General features: G+C 37.3%; 1 protein-coding gene across 3 annotated transcripts; it reads left to right on the top strand.

Annotated features, from left to right (window-relative positions):
• Nucleotides 1-2,444: 2,444 nt before the first annotated feature.
• On the top strand, nt 2,445-15,824 carry LOC105051678 (chloride channel protein CLC-c). Of its 3 annotated transcripts, none has more exons than XM_073243911.1 (9): nt 2,445-2,775; nt 3,203-3,274; nt 4,761-5,046; nt 5,954-6,154; nt 7,031-7,208; nt 12,056-12,318; nt 12,757-13,026; nt 13,136-14,267; nt 15,470-15,824. In XM_073243911.1, the coding sequence occupies exons 3-9, from the start codon at nt 4,844-4,846 to the stop codon at nt 15,557-15,559; spliced, it is 2,337 nt and encodes a 778-aa protein (XP_073100012.1). In that variant the 5' UTR covers nt 2,445-2,775; nt 3,203-3,274; nt 4,761-4,843; the 3' UTR covers nt 15,560-15,824. The 3 variants fall into 3 exon arrangements, with proteins under 3 accessions (XP_073100012.1, XP_073100014.1, XP_073100013.1); XM_073243912.1 differs by lacking the exon at nt 2,445-2,775 and adding an exon at nt 2,887-2,937; XM_073243913.1 differs by lacking the exon at nt 3,203-3,274.
• Nucleotides 15,825-17,116: the final 1,292 nt, after the last annotated feature.

The raw sequence follows: 17,116 nt of genomic DNA, 5'->3' as shown, positions 1-17,116 counted from the left end.
GGGAGGGTCAATCCTGTTGAGAACTTCGGCTGAGGGTATTTTATACCCAACACTAAGTAATAGAGAAAGTTTGTTAGATCGTTAGTTTATTATAACAGAATAGCCAGCTATATAGAGATTGTGGGCTATTTATCCATGTGGAGATTTAGCTGTAGAATAGCTGGAAGATAGCTGCCGTTGAGTTGGCCAACAGCTGTAAGATAACCGTTTGTATATTTTAGAATCATATCCGTGATGTCGGTATACATACGATGTCCTATAGAATCGACGTCGGTATTAGTACAATGTCTCATATTGTAGATCAGCAAACAACCAAACCGATTATATTCTATAGAGGATTAATTCTAGTCTATTCAGATTGATAAACAAACGAACTGAGGGTTGAGTCAGATTGGTGTTTAGCTGATCTGAGTTACTTTAATCAATGATTTTTAGATGATTTTGATGTTGCCACATGGCTTGATGATGAGATCAGTTTTTATGTATCAATATATATACACATACATACACACATATACACACATACACACATACATATAACTATTAAATATTTATAATTTAAAATATTTTAATTAATATTTAAATTTTATAAAAATCTAAATTTATTAACTTATATAATTATATTTTTTTAATGTATTATATCTCTTCCTTTTGGTGTTCCTAGAGTCCAGGTATCAATTAATGATATACTTTTAAGGAGCTTCTATTTTTTTCACAGAAAGTTCACATGTTTAAAGTCCCTAAATGGAAAATTTTAAGAAAGTTATTATAAAAATGTTTAAACTTATATTAGAGTAACTTGACTAGGATTACCTTTAAAATTAAAAAATAAAAAATAACCTATTTTTATATAGTTTTCCAAATTATATATACACCGAGAACAATAGTGGGGGATGGGTGGAGGATGTCCCGCAGTGCAATATTTAATGGAAGCTGTGGTCCCATCATATGCTGTCCATATGGCTAGCTGGCGTAGATTAGTGACCGGTGCACCTACATCTGTCACTCCATGTGCCACGTGCTTGCTCTGTTTGCTGTGGGTCCACATACGTCGAACCTGCAGAACAAAACGGCGGGTGCTCCCCCACCTTGCTTGCCAATGGAAATTAGACACGTCATCATATGATGTTACGTTAACCCAGACAGACGAGATTGGGGTGTAGATGGTCTGCTTTGAGAATATTCTTAAATCAAATCATTAAATTATGTTTATCAATTTTATGAATTAAATCAGATCATTTTATCATTCAAATCATATCAGATCATATCTGTAAATTACAGTTTAATTTTATTTGATTAATCATTTGACATATTATAATACAAAAAATATAAAAAATTTTAAAAATATTTTAATTAAATAAAAATTTAAATTATTAAGATAGCTTTAGGGATAATTTGAACTATTTAATGAACAGCTGGTAAAGATGCACCGAACCTAGCATTGCAGATGCCACGCGGAATGGTCCCTCTGGTGACTTGTCCGCTTACGAACCTGCCGACTGGAATGGCATCCGGTCCCCACCTTATTGGCCACTAACAATTAGACACGTCATCTTGTTGCTACGTTGACGGACCTAGAGAGTTGAGATTGTTCTGGACGTGACTGCGGGATCACAGGTGTCTTTTTTTTTTTTTTTTTATGAAATACAGGTGCCATTTAAACTTATCCCACTTCCCACCAGACACTCAATTATTAAGATACCCTCGATTCATTTATTCTATTACATTAATACCGTAGGGATGTCAGTTTTATTCAGGCTTACAAACCCGGACTCTGATCCAAAGTTTGATGTGGATGTAAAGATGTGTGGAGAGAAATCTAGTCCAATATTTTAAATTTGTCTGTTACCACCATCCATTATGTATCTTAAATCTTTATTGTCATTGTCATGGTTCCAAAGCCATACACAATATTAGGGGTAAAATAAGCTTTTCATAAGTATAATCCTATATTTATCAGGATAAGATTTCTGAGGAATTTTTTGTAAAGCTTTGATTTGTTTAATCTTAAATTGAGTTTTGTACCCTACCACCATTTCTTTTGTACTTATTTTAAATTTTTTTGTGTAAAAATTTGCTTAGTATGTGAAGGTGAATTTGATTTATAATTTTTTCAAAAAAAATAAGAAAAAAATTACTAACTTAACTAAGTGCAGACAGGATTTGGATTCAGATCTCTCGTATCAACTCTAATAATTTTATCAATTAAGCCATTGGCAAATGCAGTTTATATTTAATTCATATTTAACATATAAAGCTATTTAGTCTTCCAATTCAACCAATTTGATTAATGGATAATGTAATTTCGACATAAAATTTAGATCCCACATATCTGTTGCCAAACGGCTATCATGATAATTTTACAGCTAATAAAATTTCTTTTATTTTCCAATTTCCAAACTTAGAAGCGGGGCTTGCTATATAATGTATAACCCCCCTCCTCCTCCCTCTCCCCTCCTCTCTCTCTTACTTCCAGCCGTCTCTCCCTCTCTCTGTAAGGCCGCCTTTTGTCTCTATCCATTACCAGCGGGAGACTCGTGTCCCAACTTTTTCTCTCTAACTCACGGAGAAGAAGGAAAAGAGAAGAGAAAGCGATCTTTCAACCGAAACAACAAAAATAAATCTCTCGCTGGCTCTCTCCACCATTCGATCAATCCCATTTACTATTTTTCTGGGCCATATTTCTCCTTCCAATGATCCAGTTCTAAGTCCCGGCAGATGGTATCCAGCTCCCTAGTTTTTGATCGCAAGAAGACACCCAAATCGTAAATCCAGGTATTTCTTCAAGCTCTTGAATCCATTTACTTTAATCAGAGCTCGGGAGACGTATTTGTGATGAATTTTTGTGGAGATTTGAAGTCGATCCCGAGAAAAATTAGGCATCGGAAGAGCAAGATCACAAGATCAATCAATTCCTTGATTTTACCATCTTCCTTGGTGAGATCTTAAAAATCTTTGTTTCATGGCGAAACTTTACCAAATTTAATCATATCATTTATATAAGTTTCCTTCGAGTTTGTAGGATCGAATTAAAAACATCCCTTTTGTTGCTGTTCCATTAATTTAATTTAATGTTTTTCCCTGCAAAATTTACTAAATATAGATAATATAACGAATTAGGAAATAAACATTGAAGGATTCACATAGAATCATGGATCCCTGATTTTTTTTCTTTTTACTGTTTTTGTCAATTTTCTTGAAGGGATCTTGGGAAGTATTGGAGGAATCGAGAGGGGAGGAGCGTCCGAGAATTCTCTCGTCCTCTGGAGCCCAGGTAGTTGCCACGTGTCATCTTTAAGGCCGGAATTGCATGTGGACTGCAAGAAATTATAGGATGTAGCGGGGCCCCCTACTACTCCTGTTTTTTTTTTAAAATTTTTTTGATAAGACTCTACTCCTCCTGTTTACAAACGGGATCCACAAGGCTAAATAGATTATAAGATTTTATTTAGGAAGATACCACTATGGCTCATCAATATAATTTCCATGAGATCTTGGGACAAATGATCCATAATTTACCAAAAAAAATCTAAAAAGTAACCTTTACTGTTACAGCTATTATATTTACTTATTTATTTATTTATTTTAATTGAATCGCATCTATTATGTAGTGCTTTCTGTCTAATGATTATATTTTTTGGTTGTCTTTATATGATAATGGCATTGGTCAACTCAATTCTGGTTTCATTTGATTGCTTGTTGTTAAATTGGAAAACACACTGGGCACCATTTGTTTTTTCGCTCTAATATGTAAATGTGTGATCTGAAGCAATTCAATAATTATAAATGATTTTAAATCACTTTTAGTCATTGGTTGCTAAATTTGTGGGTGAAATAAACGCATCTAATTCTGTTGATTTTTTTAAACATAATTCTTTGCAAAAATAAATCGTGATGGTTCTCTATTGATTGGATTTGTTGTGGGTTCAAGATAGTTGTCCCATTCAAAATTAGATTGCAATTAATTTACCTTTAACTATCTAATTTCTCATATGGTTTATCATAGTGTAAACCCTAATCTTGATTGTTTTAAATCATGTTATGGATTTCCACATTAAGTTAGTCACATAATCTTTAAAAAAAAAAAAAAAACTGTTCACTTTCTAGAATCCTGACGAAAATTCAAAGTAGAAGCCGGACCGAACCACAGTTCCGCATCCGCATCCACCTACGGAAGCTTTAGCAGTTACGTGAGGGAAATTCCAAACTTAAATCCCTTATTATATTTGTTCCCATCACCAACAACTTGTCTAAACCATGGCTTCATTCTTTTGTCACGAATTAAATGCTAACGGGTTCCACACAATTGCTCACGTTGTTTTGGACTGTAATAATCACGGACTAGACCCTAGTGGGCCCATAGCCCAGCTTAATCCGGAGTCCGCGACCAGTCTCCTGGAACAGGGTCTCATTAACATTATCAGCTGGGGCCCACCAACTTCGGTCGGTGGGTAATCGCTGAAAGCTGGTGGGCCCCGCATCACGGCCCTCCAAACTTGCCTTGCCGCGTCACAGCCTCGTGTTCCTGGTGCGAATTTTACACGCACGCATCCTCGGTGGGTCCCATCAATTATCGTCTTCCTTTTTTCTTCCAATTTGTTGATGAGTACGTCCCGCTGTTACTATTACGGTTGCTGTTACCATTCCCCTTTTATTCTAATTTTGTTCCCGCTTTGTAACGGTAGAGTGATGTACTGACGTTCATTTGACTGGAATAGTTATATTGAATTATTGTTTGTATGATTACTTCGTGTCTGCAGGTGGAAAGGTGGAATAGGAGGGATAAGGAGGAATAGAACTCCTGCCTGTGTTAAGGGATCGGAGGGAATAAGGAGGTGGAATAATGGATCTCAGAGAGGGGACTAACGACATAGAGAGCATGGAGGGACTGGGAATGGATGTAGAGAGGAACGGGTCGGGGTTTGAGGACGAGAAGGAGGCCGGGATGAGGCAGCCGCTGCTGCTGAGGAAGAGGACCATGAATACAACCTCACAGATTGCGATCGTTGGTGCCAACGTTTGCCCCATTGAAAGCTTGGATTATGAGTAAGTAGAAATGCTAAGGATTAGTAGTTGATTTTTTTGGTTCATCATTAATGTGAACATAGATTTCTATATGGCATATAGTGATTAGTGGTTGCACAGATGGAGAAAGGAATATGGTTGCCGTTCCTTTTTTTTTTTTGGTTCAAGTACTTAACTAAGACGGGGAAAAAAAATATTCCTGTTGATGTGGTTATGCTAGAGTCAAGAATTTTGCAATTTGCTATATTTGATATTTGATAATAATGGTTTCATCCAAACCGTTGATTGCTTTTTTTTTTTTTTTCCCGAATCGTTGTATCGAATTGGTGGTCCATTGGAAGAAGAGGTGGAGCCAACAAAGGAAGGGTTGAACAGATGTGATCTTAGATCCTTGCACATTTTTGATTTGTTAATTTGAACTGGACTAATGTATTTTCAACAATATTTAGATTATCAAATGATTTTCCCCCTTGTTTGTAATGAAGGATTACCTTTTTCTGTGGCACAGCTTTGTTGTATGGAGTGAGGTTGGGCCTTGACCAGCAAAAGGATTTTAGATTAAAACTTGAGTCATGTACTGATGGATTTGCAGCAGCAAATATAATGTTGAGCACTTTGTGCATGCGTTATTATGAGAGATATCTTGCTGCAATTCCATCATTACTTGCTAATTCTTTTTTCTACTGCTCAAAAAGTACCACTAACTACAGAAAGGAAATGTATCATGGTGGAATATCATTCCAGATCAGCCTAAACATTCTTCTTTTTAATAAAGAGAGGTAGTGGATAAAAATTAGAAATTGCATGTTTTCCTTTTAATCTTAAATAATTTGAACTATTGTTCTTTATTTTATTTATTTATTTTTTGTATGCAAGAACTTCGAACTATTTTTATTATTTGCTAATTCTAAGTTTGATTTGTACTCAGAATTGTGGAGAATGATCTTTTTAAGCAAGACTGGAGATCAAGGAAAAAGGTTCAGATATTTCAATACATTGTCCTCAAGTGGACTCTTGCACTTCTTATAGGCTTGGCAACTGGACTAGTTGGCTTCTTCAACAACCTTGCAGTTGAGAATATTGCCGGATTCAAATTGTTGCTAACTAGTGATCTTATGCTTAAGGATAGGTAAATCCTGATTTCCATTTTAGTGACTAATCTGTGAATTTTAGTTCAGCTATTGTTATAGAACAATTGGGGAAACTACCAAGATTTAATAAATTATTGGAGATAAATTATAGAAAGAACATGTAATGAAAAAGAAGAGATCAGCAAAGGTTTAAAACATTTATCAATAGCTTGTATACTGATAAATGTTTTAGAACAATTGGGAAAGCTATGAAGATTTAATAAATTTTGGGAGATAAATTATAGAAAGAACATGTAATGAAAAAGAAGAGATCAGCAAAGGCTTTCTTTTCTTCATTCTTGCTTATATAGAGGAGTATTCTGTATTGTATTTTTAAAAATAGATTAGGTTATTTTTTCCGAATAACTTATAGATTTTTATCACCACGATACAAATTCAGCTGATGGTTGGCAACAATTCAAACCTGATTGTGGTGTCGTCTTTCTTTCTTTTGTTATTTGTTATTAGAATATAACAAACTTTAAATGGAACTGATAAACATCCTGATCTCTATGCTGGACAAGTTAATATTGCATGATAAAAGATGTTTGATTTCTGCTTCTGTGTTTATCTCTTTAGTTTCATTGTATGGCTTTGGAGTGTTGATTTTGAGATATATCAAAGAAAAGAGGAAGTAATTAGTTTCATTTTACTGTGATTTGACAAATGTTTAAACTGTGTTTAACTGCTGCAATTTCAATGAAAATAGTCAATTATTATAAATTTTCTATGACTATCTAATTATGGCAATGAAAAATATTCGAAGTTTTAAATTCTAGAGTTTCTCAAATTGAAATAGATATCTTAAATCTCTGAGATTTCACCTCTGTTAAATGATGATTTCCTGTTGTTTGTGTTATTTGTTTCCAGTGCAGGTTCTTTGCAGCATTTTTGGCATATTCTGGTTGCAATTTAGTATTGGCAGCAGCTGCTGCAGCCATCTGTGCTTACATTGCACCTGCAGCTGCCGGGTCTGGCATACCTGAAGTGAAGGCATATCTCAATGGAATTGATGCTCATTCTATATTAGCTCCGAGTACGCTCTTTGTAAAGGTAATTTTGAGGTTAATCTCAGTTTTTCTTTAGTTCATTTTCTTGTCAATAAATGGTAAAATTAATGGCATACAACTGAGTTTTCCTCCAAGGAAAAGGGCCAGAACTGAGTCGTTGAGTTTGTCACTCTAGTGTAGCAAGGAGGTTTTGTATATTCTAAAACTTCATTAACTTTGTCAGTTGGTGTCAAAGAAAGCTTCTTTTATTTAAAGATCCAATTTCAGGGACAAGAGTCCAGATCTTCTCTGAAGGTATAATTTGAATGTTTACTATAGTAATTTACTCATCTCACTGTAATAATTCAGAGATGCCATTTGCTTCATTTCCGCTAGATTACTTGCATTGCTATGGACTTCGGGATGTTGCCTAACTCTTTTCTCTTTCTTTTCTTTTCTTTTCCTTTTATTTGGGGGGCGGGTCACATTTTTGTCACTCATTGCTTCGATTTCACTATAAACTCTCTAGCACTTACAAAGATGCTACTTTTGGAGTGGGCATGATTAGCTACTTAATTAGCAATGTCATTTGCCTATCAATTAATTAATAGAATAAGTCAAAGAAATATATTTTGAGTGAAAGAGAGTAAAAGAAGTTTTGTTGGTAGCCTTTAGCACAATTCTTTTCTCCATGGAGGTATAGATATCTTTGAAATAATTATCACTCAACAGTCAAGAATCTATTTAAACACAAAAGTTTCCGAGATCTGACATCCCAGTTTCCTGCAGCCTTGACTCACGAGTCACGAGTCCTGACCATAGACCTCCAGCTTCGGTTTTAAAATGTTCCTTTTTACCATCATAAATAGTATCAACAGAAAATGTGCTAGGTATACGGCAATATCTGACATAGAGTTAGTAGTCAGCAAGTAATTACCATCTATTGGCTAATGGCCCATTTAAGCTAATCTTTTTCTACCATTTTCTCTTATAATAAAACTTACAATTTCTACTAAGGTCTGGTCTTACTGGTTATATCAAACTTTCCTAAAGCCTTCATCCAGTGATCCCCAAAAAAAGAAAAAAACATATATTTTCTCTACCTGTGTAACTCCCTCAAGGTTCTTGCCATGGCAACAGGTCTGTTGGATAAAACTGGTTTCTATATCTCCTCATTGTCATCCTTTTCCACTCATACGACCAGAACAGTCTATTTAAAGCTACCATCTAACACTTGGAAACCCTATGAGATGAATAGAGTGAGCAAGATCCAGAAAACAGGATTAGGATTCTAACACATGAGTTCTTGTATAAAAGAGCAATAATGTACAAAATCTATCAAGAAAAAGTTCTCAATCTAAAAAAAGAAGTTACTTTGTTTTTTTACTTTTTTTCTTCATGAATCTCTGTGTTTCAACAAATTTTTTAACCTCAAAGTCTTCCTATATAAATTTTAATTTTATGAAAGTCCAAATGTTCGACAACTTCTGGATTCTGCAGAACAGATCTGTCTTATTTGGGATGCATGCAAGTACATTGCTAAGACTGTTTTGATTTGTGTGCATGTTTGGGGTGGGGTGGGAGATGTTTGGTAGGAGGAGGAACTGGAGTTGAAGTATCATGAGGTCTTTCAGGGTATAACCTATGGTATTGGTATATAGAATAAAAATGGAATTTACAAGTGGGAGGAGATGAGAACAAATGGAGTGGCTTTATTTTGTATTCTCAGCTCTCACATTATTGACAAAGGGCTGTGCCTTCAATTTTGTGGCTCCGTATAACATCTCATAAATGACTGTATAACACTAACACCCACTACATTTTCTCACCATACAGTGTCCATCTGCTATGCTTTCATGAGATGTCTGAGAAGATATCTTAGATTTTCAGGAATCCTCTAAAAATAGCAATAGAACAAGATTAGCTTGTTAACTAATCACCAGACCCAAAAGCTTAAGTTGTTAGGGAAGGAGTCAGCACTGTATGTGGGGCCTTAACACCCCCCTGCTGTATAACCCAGACCATGCACATGAGGGTGTAAATGAGTCAAGAATGACTCTAGATAAGAATGAGTCAAGAACAACTCAAGTGTGTATGAGTTAAGGAAGAAAAGAAAATAAATGGGAAAAATTGGTTGAAATAGGGAGTTGAACCCATGACCTTTGGCTCCACTACCATGATAGATTCAAGGAAGAGAAAGAAGATGAGCCAAATGTGTAGAAATATGCAACCCCCCCACAACCAGGCCCCCCCACCCCCCTCCCGAAAAAAAAAAGAAGAAAGAAAGAAGAAAACTCATGGCAGATCATATGTTGATGGTTTGCTAAGGAGGAAGGAAAATCTCTGCATGGTATGCAACTTCATAAGTCAGCAATTTGCTGTGTAGAAGAGATATATGGTAGAGAGAGAATCAGAGCAATGTAAGGATGTCAAGTGAAATGACAATCTATCTAATATGCTTGGTTCGCTCATGAAACATTGGATTTCTAGATATCCGAATAGCATAAGATAAAACCAAGTGTAATGATTGTAATCATCAGCAAAATGACATAATATATTTTTTTTCACCTTTAGAAGGAACTGGAGAAGTCCAAACATCAGAATGCACTAAGTCAGATGGTGCAGATGACACAAGCTGACTAGTATTGCAAGGAATGGTTGTTTGCTTAGCCAGGTCACAACCCATGCAATGTGTCAAAGAGGTAGACGGGGCAGAACCAAGGGTATGAGTACTAACAAGACAACAAAGCCTAGGTCAAGAAAGATGTGCTAGTCTATGATGCCATACATCAAAAAAGTAATATCAGAAGTAGGAGGTGAAGTTGTAGGCTCGTAGCTGTGGTAGTAGAAGTAAAACCTGAGAGTTGTAGATGATCCATATGGTAAAGACCTCCTTGCTTGTGACCTGCACCAATCAACCTCCCGGTGTGATAATCCTGCACAGAACAAGATGAAGAGTCAGATATAATAATAGATTGGTGATTGAATGGTGATTGGCAAGCTGACTAACAGTAAAATTGTTCATTGTGAATTTAGTAACATACAAAAAATGAGTTACTAGAAGATTGCCAGAACTATCACATTAAGAGTGCCCTAGTGTGTGTGACAGATGAAGGAGAGCCATCAGCAGCTCTAAATCTCAAAAGGAAGATGGATGAGCCTATATGGAGGCATCATCTATCAGATGGTGGTAGGCTCCAGAATCTAAATCCAGCTGATGCAAATGCCCTGCTTGATGTCTTGAATAAGTCAGACATAATAGAAGCAAATGAGGCTGATACTGTAGTGGGCATAATAGCATTGACAAGCATCTCGATCCAGTCAAGAGTCAAGACGCGATCCAATATATGCTGTGAGACGTCTTCCTTGGAGAGAGAAGATATGCTTGTAGAAGAGAAGTCAACAGATGTAGCAACAATTGCAGTAGATTTCTGTAATTGAACCTTCTTGTTTGCAAGCTTGTTACATTTGGATCCTGTGACCTACAACATTGCAATAGTTGAACCATCTTGTATGCCCGTATGTATTGCTTAAAGTAGATCTGGAGGAATAAGAGCCCACTCTTTGTTGACAATTGGAAGATTGATCCAACATCAAATCAATTTCTCCAGCACTACCAACAATTGAAGCCATAAAGAGAAAATTAGTCAAGACTTGGCATGCAAGCAAACCCAAGCAAGACACTCCAAGATAATGCTCAAGAAAATGGAGGAAAACTGAGCAATCAATGGAGCTAGTGGGGCATAGTAATCTTGCAATAACGAGCAAGGGGCTAGATGAAGGTTGACAAGCTCCAAGCAAATGACTTGTATGGCATAAGTGCACGAATTTGAGCATTACTGAACATTGTGATGACCTTGATTAGAACCAAGCAATCAATGAGGAAGGAGATCAAAAGATTGGTTTGCATGGTTAAAGCAATTAGCCATCATTCACCTTCCAAACAATTTCTCAAGAATTTTCTCAAACAGTTGAGTGCACAGCCAACAAGAGTAGTATATGGCAGAAGATGAGATAGTAGCCCCAAAGAGATATTTACCCTACATAGAGACTCCTCTAGCTGCAAAGCTGGTACGATGCATTTCAAATCAAGCTGAAAACACCACAATAAACTTACCAACTGTAACAGGGGTGACAGTTGATCATTTTCAGCACAGAACTAAGACAGCATACGTTATTCTGCTACAAAGATGAATGTTGCAGTAGATAGGCCGCAGATTGATGGAAAATAGAGTGGTGGGTCAAAGCAACATTGCTAGTTGACCATGCTGCTAATGCAAAGAGCTCTTTAATCAAGTGGCAGCCATGGTGTGTGTGAATGATGAGAAGGCACACCTAAACACCAAGGAAGGCTACTCAATCGATAGATGGGTTGCACAAGAGAGATTTGTGGCTCTGATACTATTTTAACTGACCTCTAGACCTTCAAAGATTATGCTGTTAGGGAAGGGGTCAGCGATGTATATCAGGCCTTAACATACCTACCACAGCTGTTCATGTAGATCATACCTGTATTAATGTTTATTCAATTATGCAATGTCTGTCATTGTTGAAGCTATGATGATTATGTTGTCCCTCTTTGATTCTTTACATGAAAACTTGTTTTAAAAGACCCTTTTAAGACCTAACAAATTTTACTTTCTCAATGTAGCATGGTATATAGTTGCTTTGGGTCATGCGAAGTGTTATTCACTGAAAATACAAGATTCAGCCATTGCATATCCAAGAAGATAAATCTCCTCATAAGCAAAGAAACAATGACATGCAGTATGTAATTATAGAGAATGCAGGATATGTAAATCAATATAAACTAGTGTATTATATCATTTTATTAAGAAAGCACAAATAACTGTTAAATGCTTTTTTGGGGGGAACTATCTGTTTAATGTATTTGATTTTACAATTTTCCAGATATTTGGTTCAGTTCTTGGAGTTTCTGCTGGATTTGTTTTGGGCAAGGAAGGGCCTATGGTACATACAGGAGCATGCATTGCCAACTTACTTGGTCAGGGTGGGTCCCGCAAGTACCACCTGACATGGACATGGCTCAGGTATTTTAAGAATGACAGGGATCGCCGAGATTTGATCACCTGCGGGGCTGCAGCTGGAGTGGCAGCTGCCTTCCGAGCACCTGTAGGTGGTGTCCTCTTTGCCCTTGAAGAAGCAGCATCTTGGTAATACCTTTCATCTCCTTAAGCATATTTCTGAATTACACTAGGTGATGTTATGTCCCAGCTTGTAATTATGAAGATGCGTGTCTAGGAAAAATGTGACACAGCTGACTAGCGACCATGCCCATAGGACAATAGCGAAAAGCACAAAAAAGGAAGCAAAGAAGAATGATCTCATATCTTTTGTTGCATGACTCTACATTTGATCACCAGTACAATTTAAATCAAGGGGAAGATGAGCAATGCATTTCAGCATAACTATTACTTTTCTATTGCAATTGTGGAGCTGAATGCATAGATAGCATAATTTTGAACTGAAATATGCAAAGAATCTATATAGTCATCCTTTTTCAGTTGAAAGTTAAGTACATACCTGATATTTTACTAGATTGTCACATACTTAGCAGCATCAACATCAATATTTTTTATTTGTATCTTCAGGTGGCGAAGCGCTCTCCTGTGGAGGACATTCTTCACAACAGCTGTTGTTGCTGTGGTATTAAGAGCTTTCATAGAATACTGCCGTAGTGGAAAATGTGGACTCTTCGGGGAAGGAGGACTAATAATGTTTGATCTTAGTTCAACCATCACTGCATACAGTACTCCAGATCTAGTAGTAATTTTGGTCCTTGGAGTCATTGGGGGTGTATTTGGAGGCCTCTACAACTATCTATTGGACCGGATCCTTCGCACCTACAGCATCATTAATGAGTATGAACTCTTTAGCAGTCATATTATCATGCTTAATCCCCAACCCTTTGTCTTGTCAGGGTCATAGCTTGCAAGTATTCAAATTGAATTGAGTTCTAATTAATTGCAGGAAAGGTGCTCCATTCAAGATACTTCTCACTATCACCATATCCCTCCTCACCTCATGCTGCTCCTATGGACTCCCTTGGCTCGCTAGGTGCACTCCATGTCCTGCGGATCTTCAAGACCAATGTCCCACCATTGGCCGCTCAGGCAACTTTAAGAATTTCCAGTGCCCCCCAGGTCACTACAATGACCTTGCTTCCCTATTTCTTAACACCAATGATGATGCCATCCGCAACCTATTCAGTGGTAACACTGACAACGAGTTCCACATGTCCACCCTTTTCATCTTTTTCACTGCCATTTATTTCCTCGGCCTTGTAACCTATGGAGTTGCTGTCCCTTCTGGTCTCTTTATTCCTGTTATACTTGCTGGTGCCTCCTATGGCCGCATTATAGGGACTCTTCTGGGTCCCATCTCTGACCTAGATACTGGTCTCTTCGCCCTGCTTGGGGCTGCATCTTTTCTTGGTGGAACTATGAGAATGACTGTCTCAGTATGTGTTATTCTTCTGGAGCTCACCAATGATCTTCTAATGCTCCCCTTGGTCATGCTTGTTCTTCTGATATCCAAAACGGTAGCTGATAGTTTCAACCTAGGTGTCTATGATCAGATTGTTAAGATGAAAGGCTTGCCATACATGGAGGCTCATGCAGAGCCCTACATGAGGCACTTGGTCGCTGGAGATGTGGTCTCAGGCCCGCTCATCACTTTTGCTGGTGTGGAGAAGGTGGGGAACATAGTGCATGCATTGAGGTTGACAGGCCATAATGGATTTCCAGTGATTGACGAGCCACCTTTCTCAGATGCACCTGAGTTGTGTGGGCTTGTCTTGAGGTCTCATCTGCTTGTGTTGTTAAAAGGGAAGAGGTTCACCAAAGAGAGGGTGAGAACTGGGGTGGGGGAGCTATTACAAAGATTTGGTGCTTTTGATTTTGCCAAGCCTGGATCAGGTAAAGGAATGAAGTTTGAAGACTTGGATATCCAGGAGGAGGAAATGGACATGTACCTGGATCTGCACCCGATCACGAATACATCACCATACACAGTGGTTGAGACAATGTCACTGGCAAAAGCTGCAGTGCTTTTTCGGCAGCTTGGACTCAGGCACCTTTGTGTTGTGCCAAAGACACCAGGGGTAAGCGCTCTCTCTCTCTCTCTCTCTCACCCCCCCCCTTCCGTCCCTCACTCCATAAGTGTGCATGCATGCACATGTGTGTGCGTGTGCTTTGTGTTCTCGTGTTGTGTTGTCTTATTTTTGACCCACTTGTATACCAATAAATATTCAAATTGAGAAAATTAACTTATTCATCATACTCAAATCACTTTAATCTGGTTGTTTTTTTTTTTGCTAAAGATTGATATTTAGCGAAGCCATATTCTGATAAAATTCCCACAATGTCACTGTTATTTGTGGGGAATATAAATTATTGCACCATTCTATTCAAAAAAAATAAATAAATTGTTGCACAATATGTTTGTTTGCTGCCTGGTAGAGTAGAAACTCTACTATGAAAACATTTGTTTGATCTCAGATATCTTTGATGTTGGATTTAATAACTAATCTTTTCTACATCTTGTGCACAAACTCATACACGTTCAATTTAGATTTACATGTATATTATTCTTAATGTTGTAAAGATTACTCAAAAATGGACTGTGTTGGGATGCTAATGGTTCAGTTTTGTTCATCTGAAGTATGACACTGATATTCACCAAAAAGGAAAAAATATGACCCTTACATGCCATTCCTATTGAGAACTAAATGGAGAAAACTGAAAAGAAAAAATTCTATGTAACAAAACATTGCTCAACTAGAACAAGGATATACACATTGTGGCTTCAGGCTGTTAGCTCAATTTTGGGAGATACTTCTGTGCATTGCAACCTTCTTGTAAGGGGTATACAGGGCAAGGAACTCCTTCCAATACTGGACAGCATAATGAGGCCTGGTTATGAACATTAGAACATTCAACCTTCTTTTGGTTAGCTCGTATCTGAGGTTCTATTCAGAAAGGAAAGGTGTTGTATGTTGATGGAAAAATTAAGTTCAAGCACCTTAGTTATTTTCATTGACTACTTTCCCTCATCCTAAGAACAGGAATGGGATCGATCTTCAGTGTTAGCTGTCTTGAGCCCCTCTGTTCAAGTTTATTTTGGCGTCTCTCTTTTAGAAGCTGGTTTGCACATTCTGTTATGAAAACTAGGATGCATCAGTAATGTCCTAAGTTGGATGTTATATGCACCTCTTGTTCTGTTTACTAAAGCACCAGTTAATGTTCTCCAAAACTCAGTTAATGTGCTTCAATTCTCTCAAAACTGATAGATGTTTGCTTGCAGAGGCCTCCCATTGTTGGAATTCTGACGCGGCATGACTTCGTGCCAGAGCACATTCTTGGATTGTTCCCACATTTCAACCCTCACAAGTAGCCCAAGGATGCATGGTGCAAGATTCTCTTCCCTTGGTTTGTCGAAATTGCTGTTATTACTATCATACATACATATCTTTAGTGTGAATTTTACTGTCTCTTTATTTTTCACCTTTTTCTTTTGAGGTGGATGAAGGTCCATTTGTGACCTCAAAATCTGCTTGGAAGGAACTGAGTTTAAACATCAATTGTCAAATATGTTCCATGTAACATTTTGATATGTTCTATATTTTTTCAGGAGAACTATATTAGTTTGATTGATACAAGGGCTTTAATAATCTGCAGTCAATTGTTTGGTAGTGCATCGTGTTTAGTTTTCCTACACTCATAAACGATAAGAGCATTATATCTTTAGATGGTTGAAATACATTACTGCAAATTTTCAATCTAGTGGATGGACTGAACACTGAAATAAATTTTGTTGAATGCAAGAACATATATTTGACATTTACAGGGTAGACAAGACCATCCCTGCAACAATTTTTGTCAAGGATGGCTTCGTACATGGTTGACAGGTACGGAGGGCACTGCAAGGAAGAATTTGTTCTCAATTTAGGATGAACCACTGTTTGTTTGCATGGCAATAATTTCTGTCCTGATTTGGTTTTCGATATAGACTTGGGGACCTAAACAGATCATTGGGTTTTGCAACAAGGCCTTGCTCGCTAACCAACCGGCTATAGACTGCTGATTCAAGGCTGGCTCATATTATAACCCAAAAAACTTTGCTTTTATTTTCTTACCTTGCCAAATTGTTTCATCAAATTTTTTGCCAGGTACCAAGTATCTCCTGCAGTTTCTGTCAAGGTCTTGTACATATCTCATTATTTTGAACTAGCATATAAATCTGGGGCCCTATGTGACGGTGCACTTAATCTAATTATCTAAAACCAGCAGTCAAGAACTCACAGGATTCACCTTTGGGATTTATATATCTTTCTATTTGTGTGGATTACCGAACATGGCAATATGCTTCCACTGGTTTGTATGTTTGGCGATGAATGGTGCATTATCATACTCTTTTTGCTGTGGGCTTGTTTCTTTGGTGACGTTGGCACAACTATGTGGCTACATCAGGAAACCAGATGATGCAGTTCCTCTGTCTTGCCCTTGCGACTAACCATCCGTTGTGCCACATCTGTAGATAATTCCACTTGTCTATTTTCATTTATGATGTTGGGAGTTTTTTTATTTACCGCTGAACATTTCGGATGGTGGACTTGTAAACTACGTTGTATCAGGTCTTGGGGTGAGGTTCTTGTTTTATCAGTTGCAGGATTTTTCACTGAGTACACATGAATGACATTGTTTTACAAAGTATGGGTTAATATTTATTTCTTCCATTTTTTTTTATTTTCAAGAGAGAAAAAATCAAAACCGAGCAGACCTCTGGTTACAATTGTAGCTCTAGTCAATTCCCCAACAGCTCTCGGTCACGGAAAAGTCTAGGTTATTTTGCTGTAGAGCAAGGTGCAGTACTTGGTCTGCCTGTAGAAGTTGGAACTAATAACAAACGATGTTAGAACTAAATTCAGGATATTTTGTGCAGAATAAAAAT

This window comes from Elaeis guineensis, chromosome 9, assembly GCF_000442705.2.
Source record: "Elaeis guineensis isolate ETL-2024a chromosome 9, EG11, whole genome shotgun sequence".
Lineage (NCBI taxonomy): Eukaryota > Viridiplantae > Streptophyta > Magnoliopsida > Arecales > Arecaceae > Elaeis > Elaeis guineensis.
Note: the sequence above shows the minus strand (reverse complement) of the source record. Positions and strands in the feature narration are given on the sequence as shown.

What these genes read in the sequence shown, in the direction of transcription:
- LOC105051678 (XM_073243913.1), top strand. Translation starts at nt 4,844, where the DNA reads ATGGATCTCAGAGAGGGGACTAACGACATAGAGAGCATGGAGGGACTG. An exon ending in GATCTTATGCTTAAGGATAG is followed by an intron (nt 6,155 to 7,030) that starts GTAAATCCTGAT and finishes TTTCCAGTGCAG; the next exon opens with GTTCTTTGCAGCATTTTTGG. An exon ending in ACCTACAGCATCATTAATGA is followed by an intron (nt 13,027 to 13,135) that starts GTATGAACTCTT and finishes AATTAATTGCAG; the next exon opens with GAAAGGTGCTCCATTCAAGA.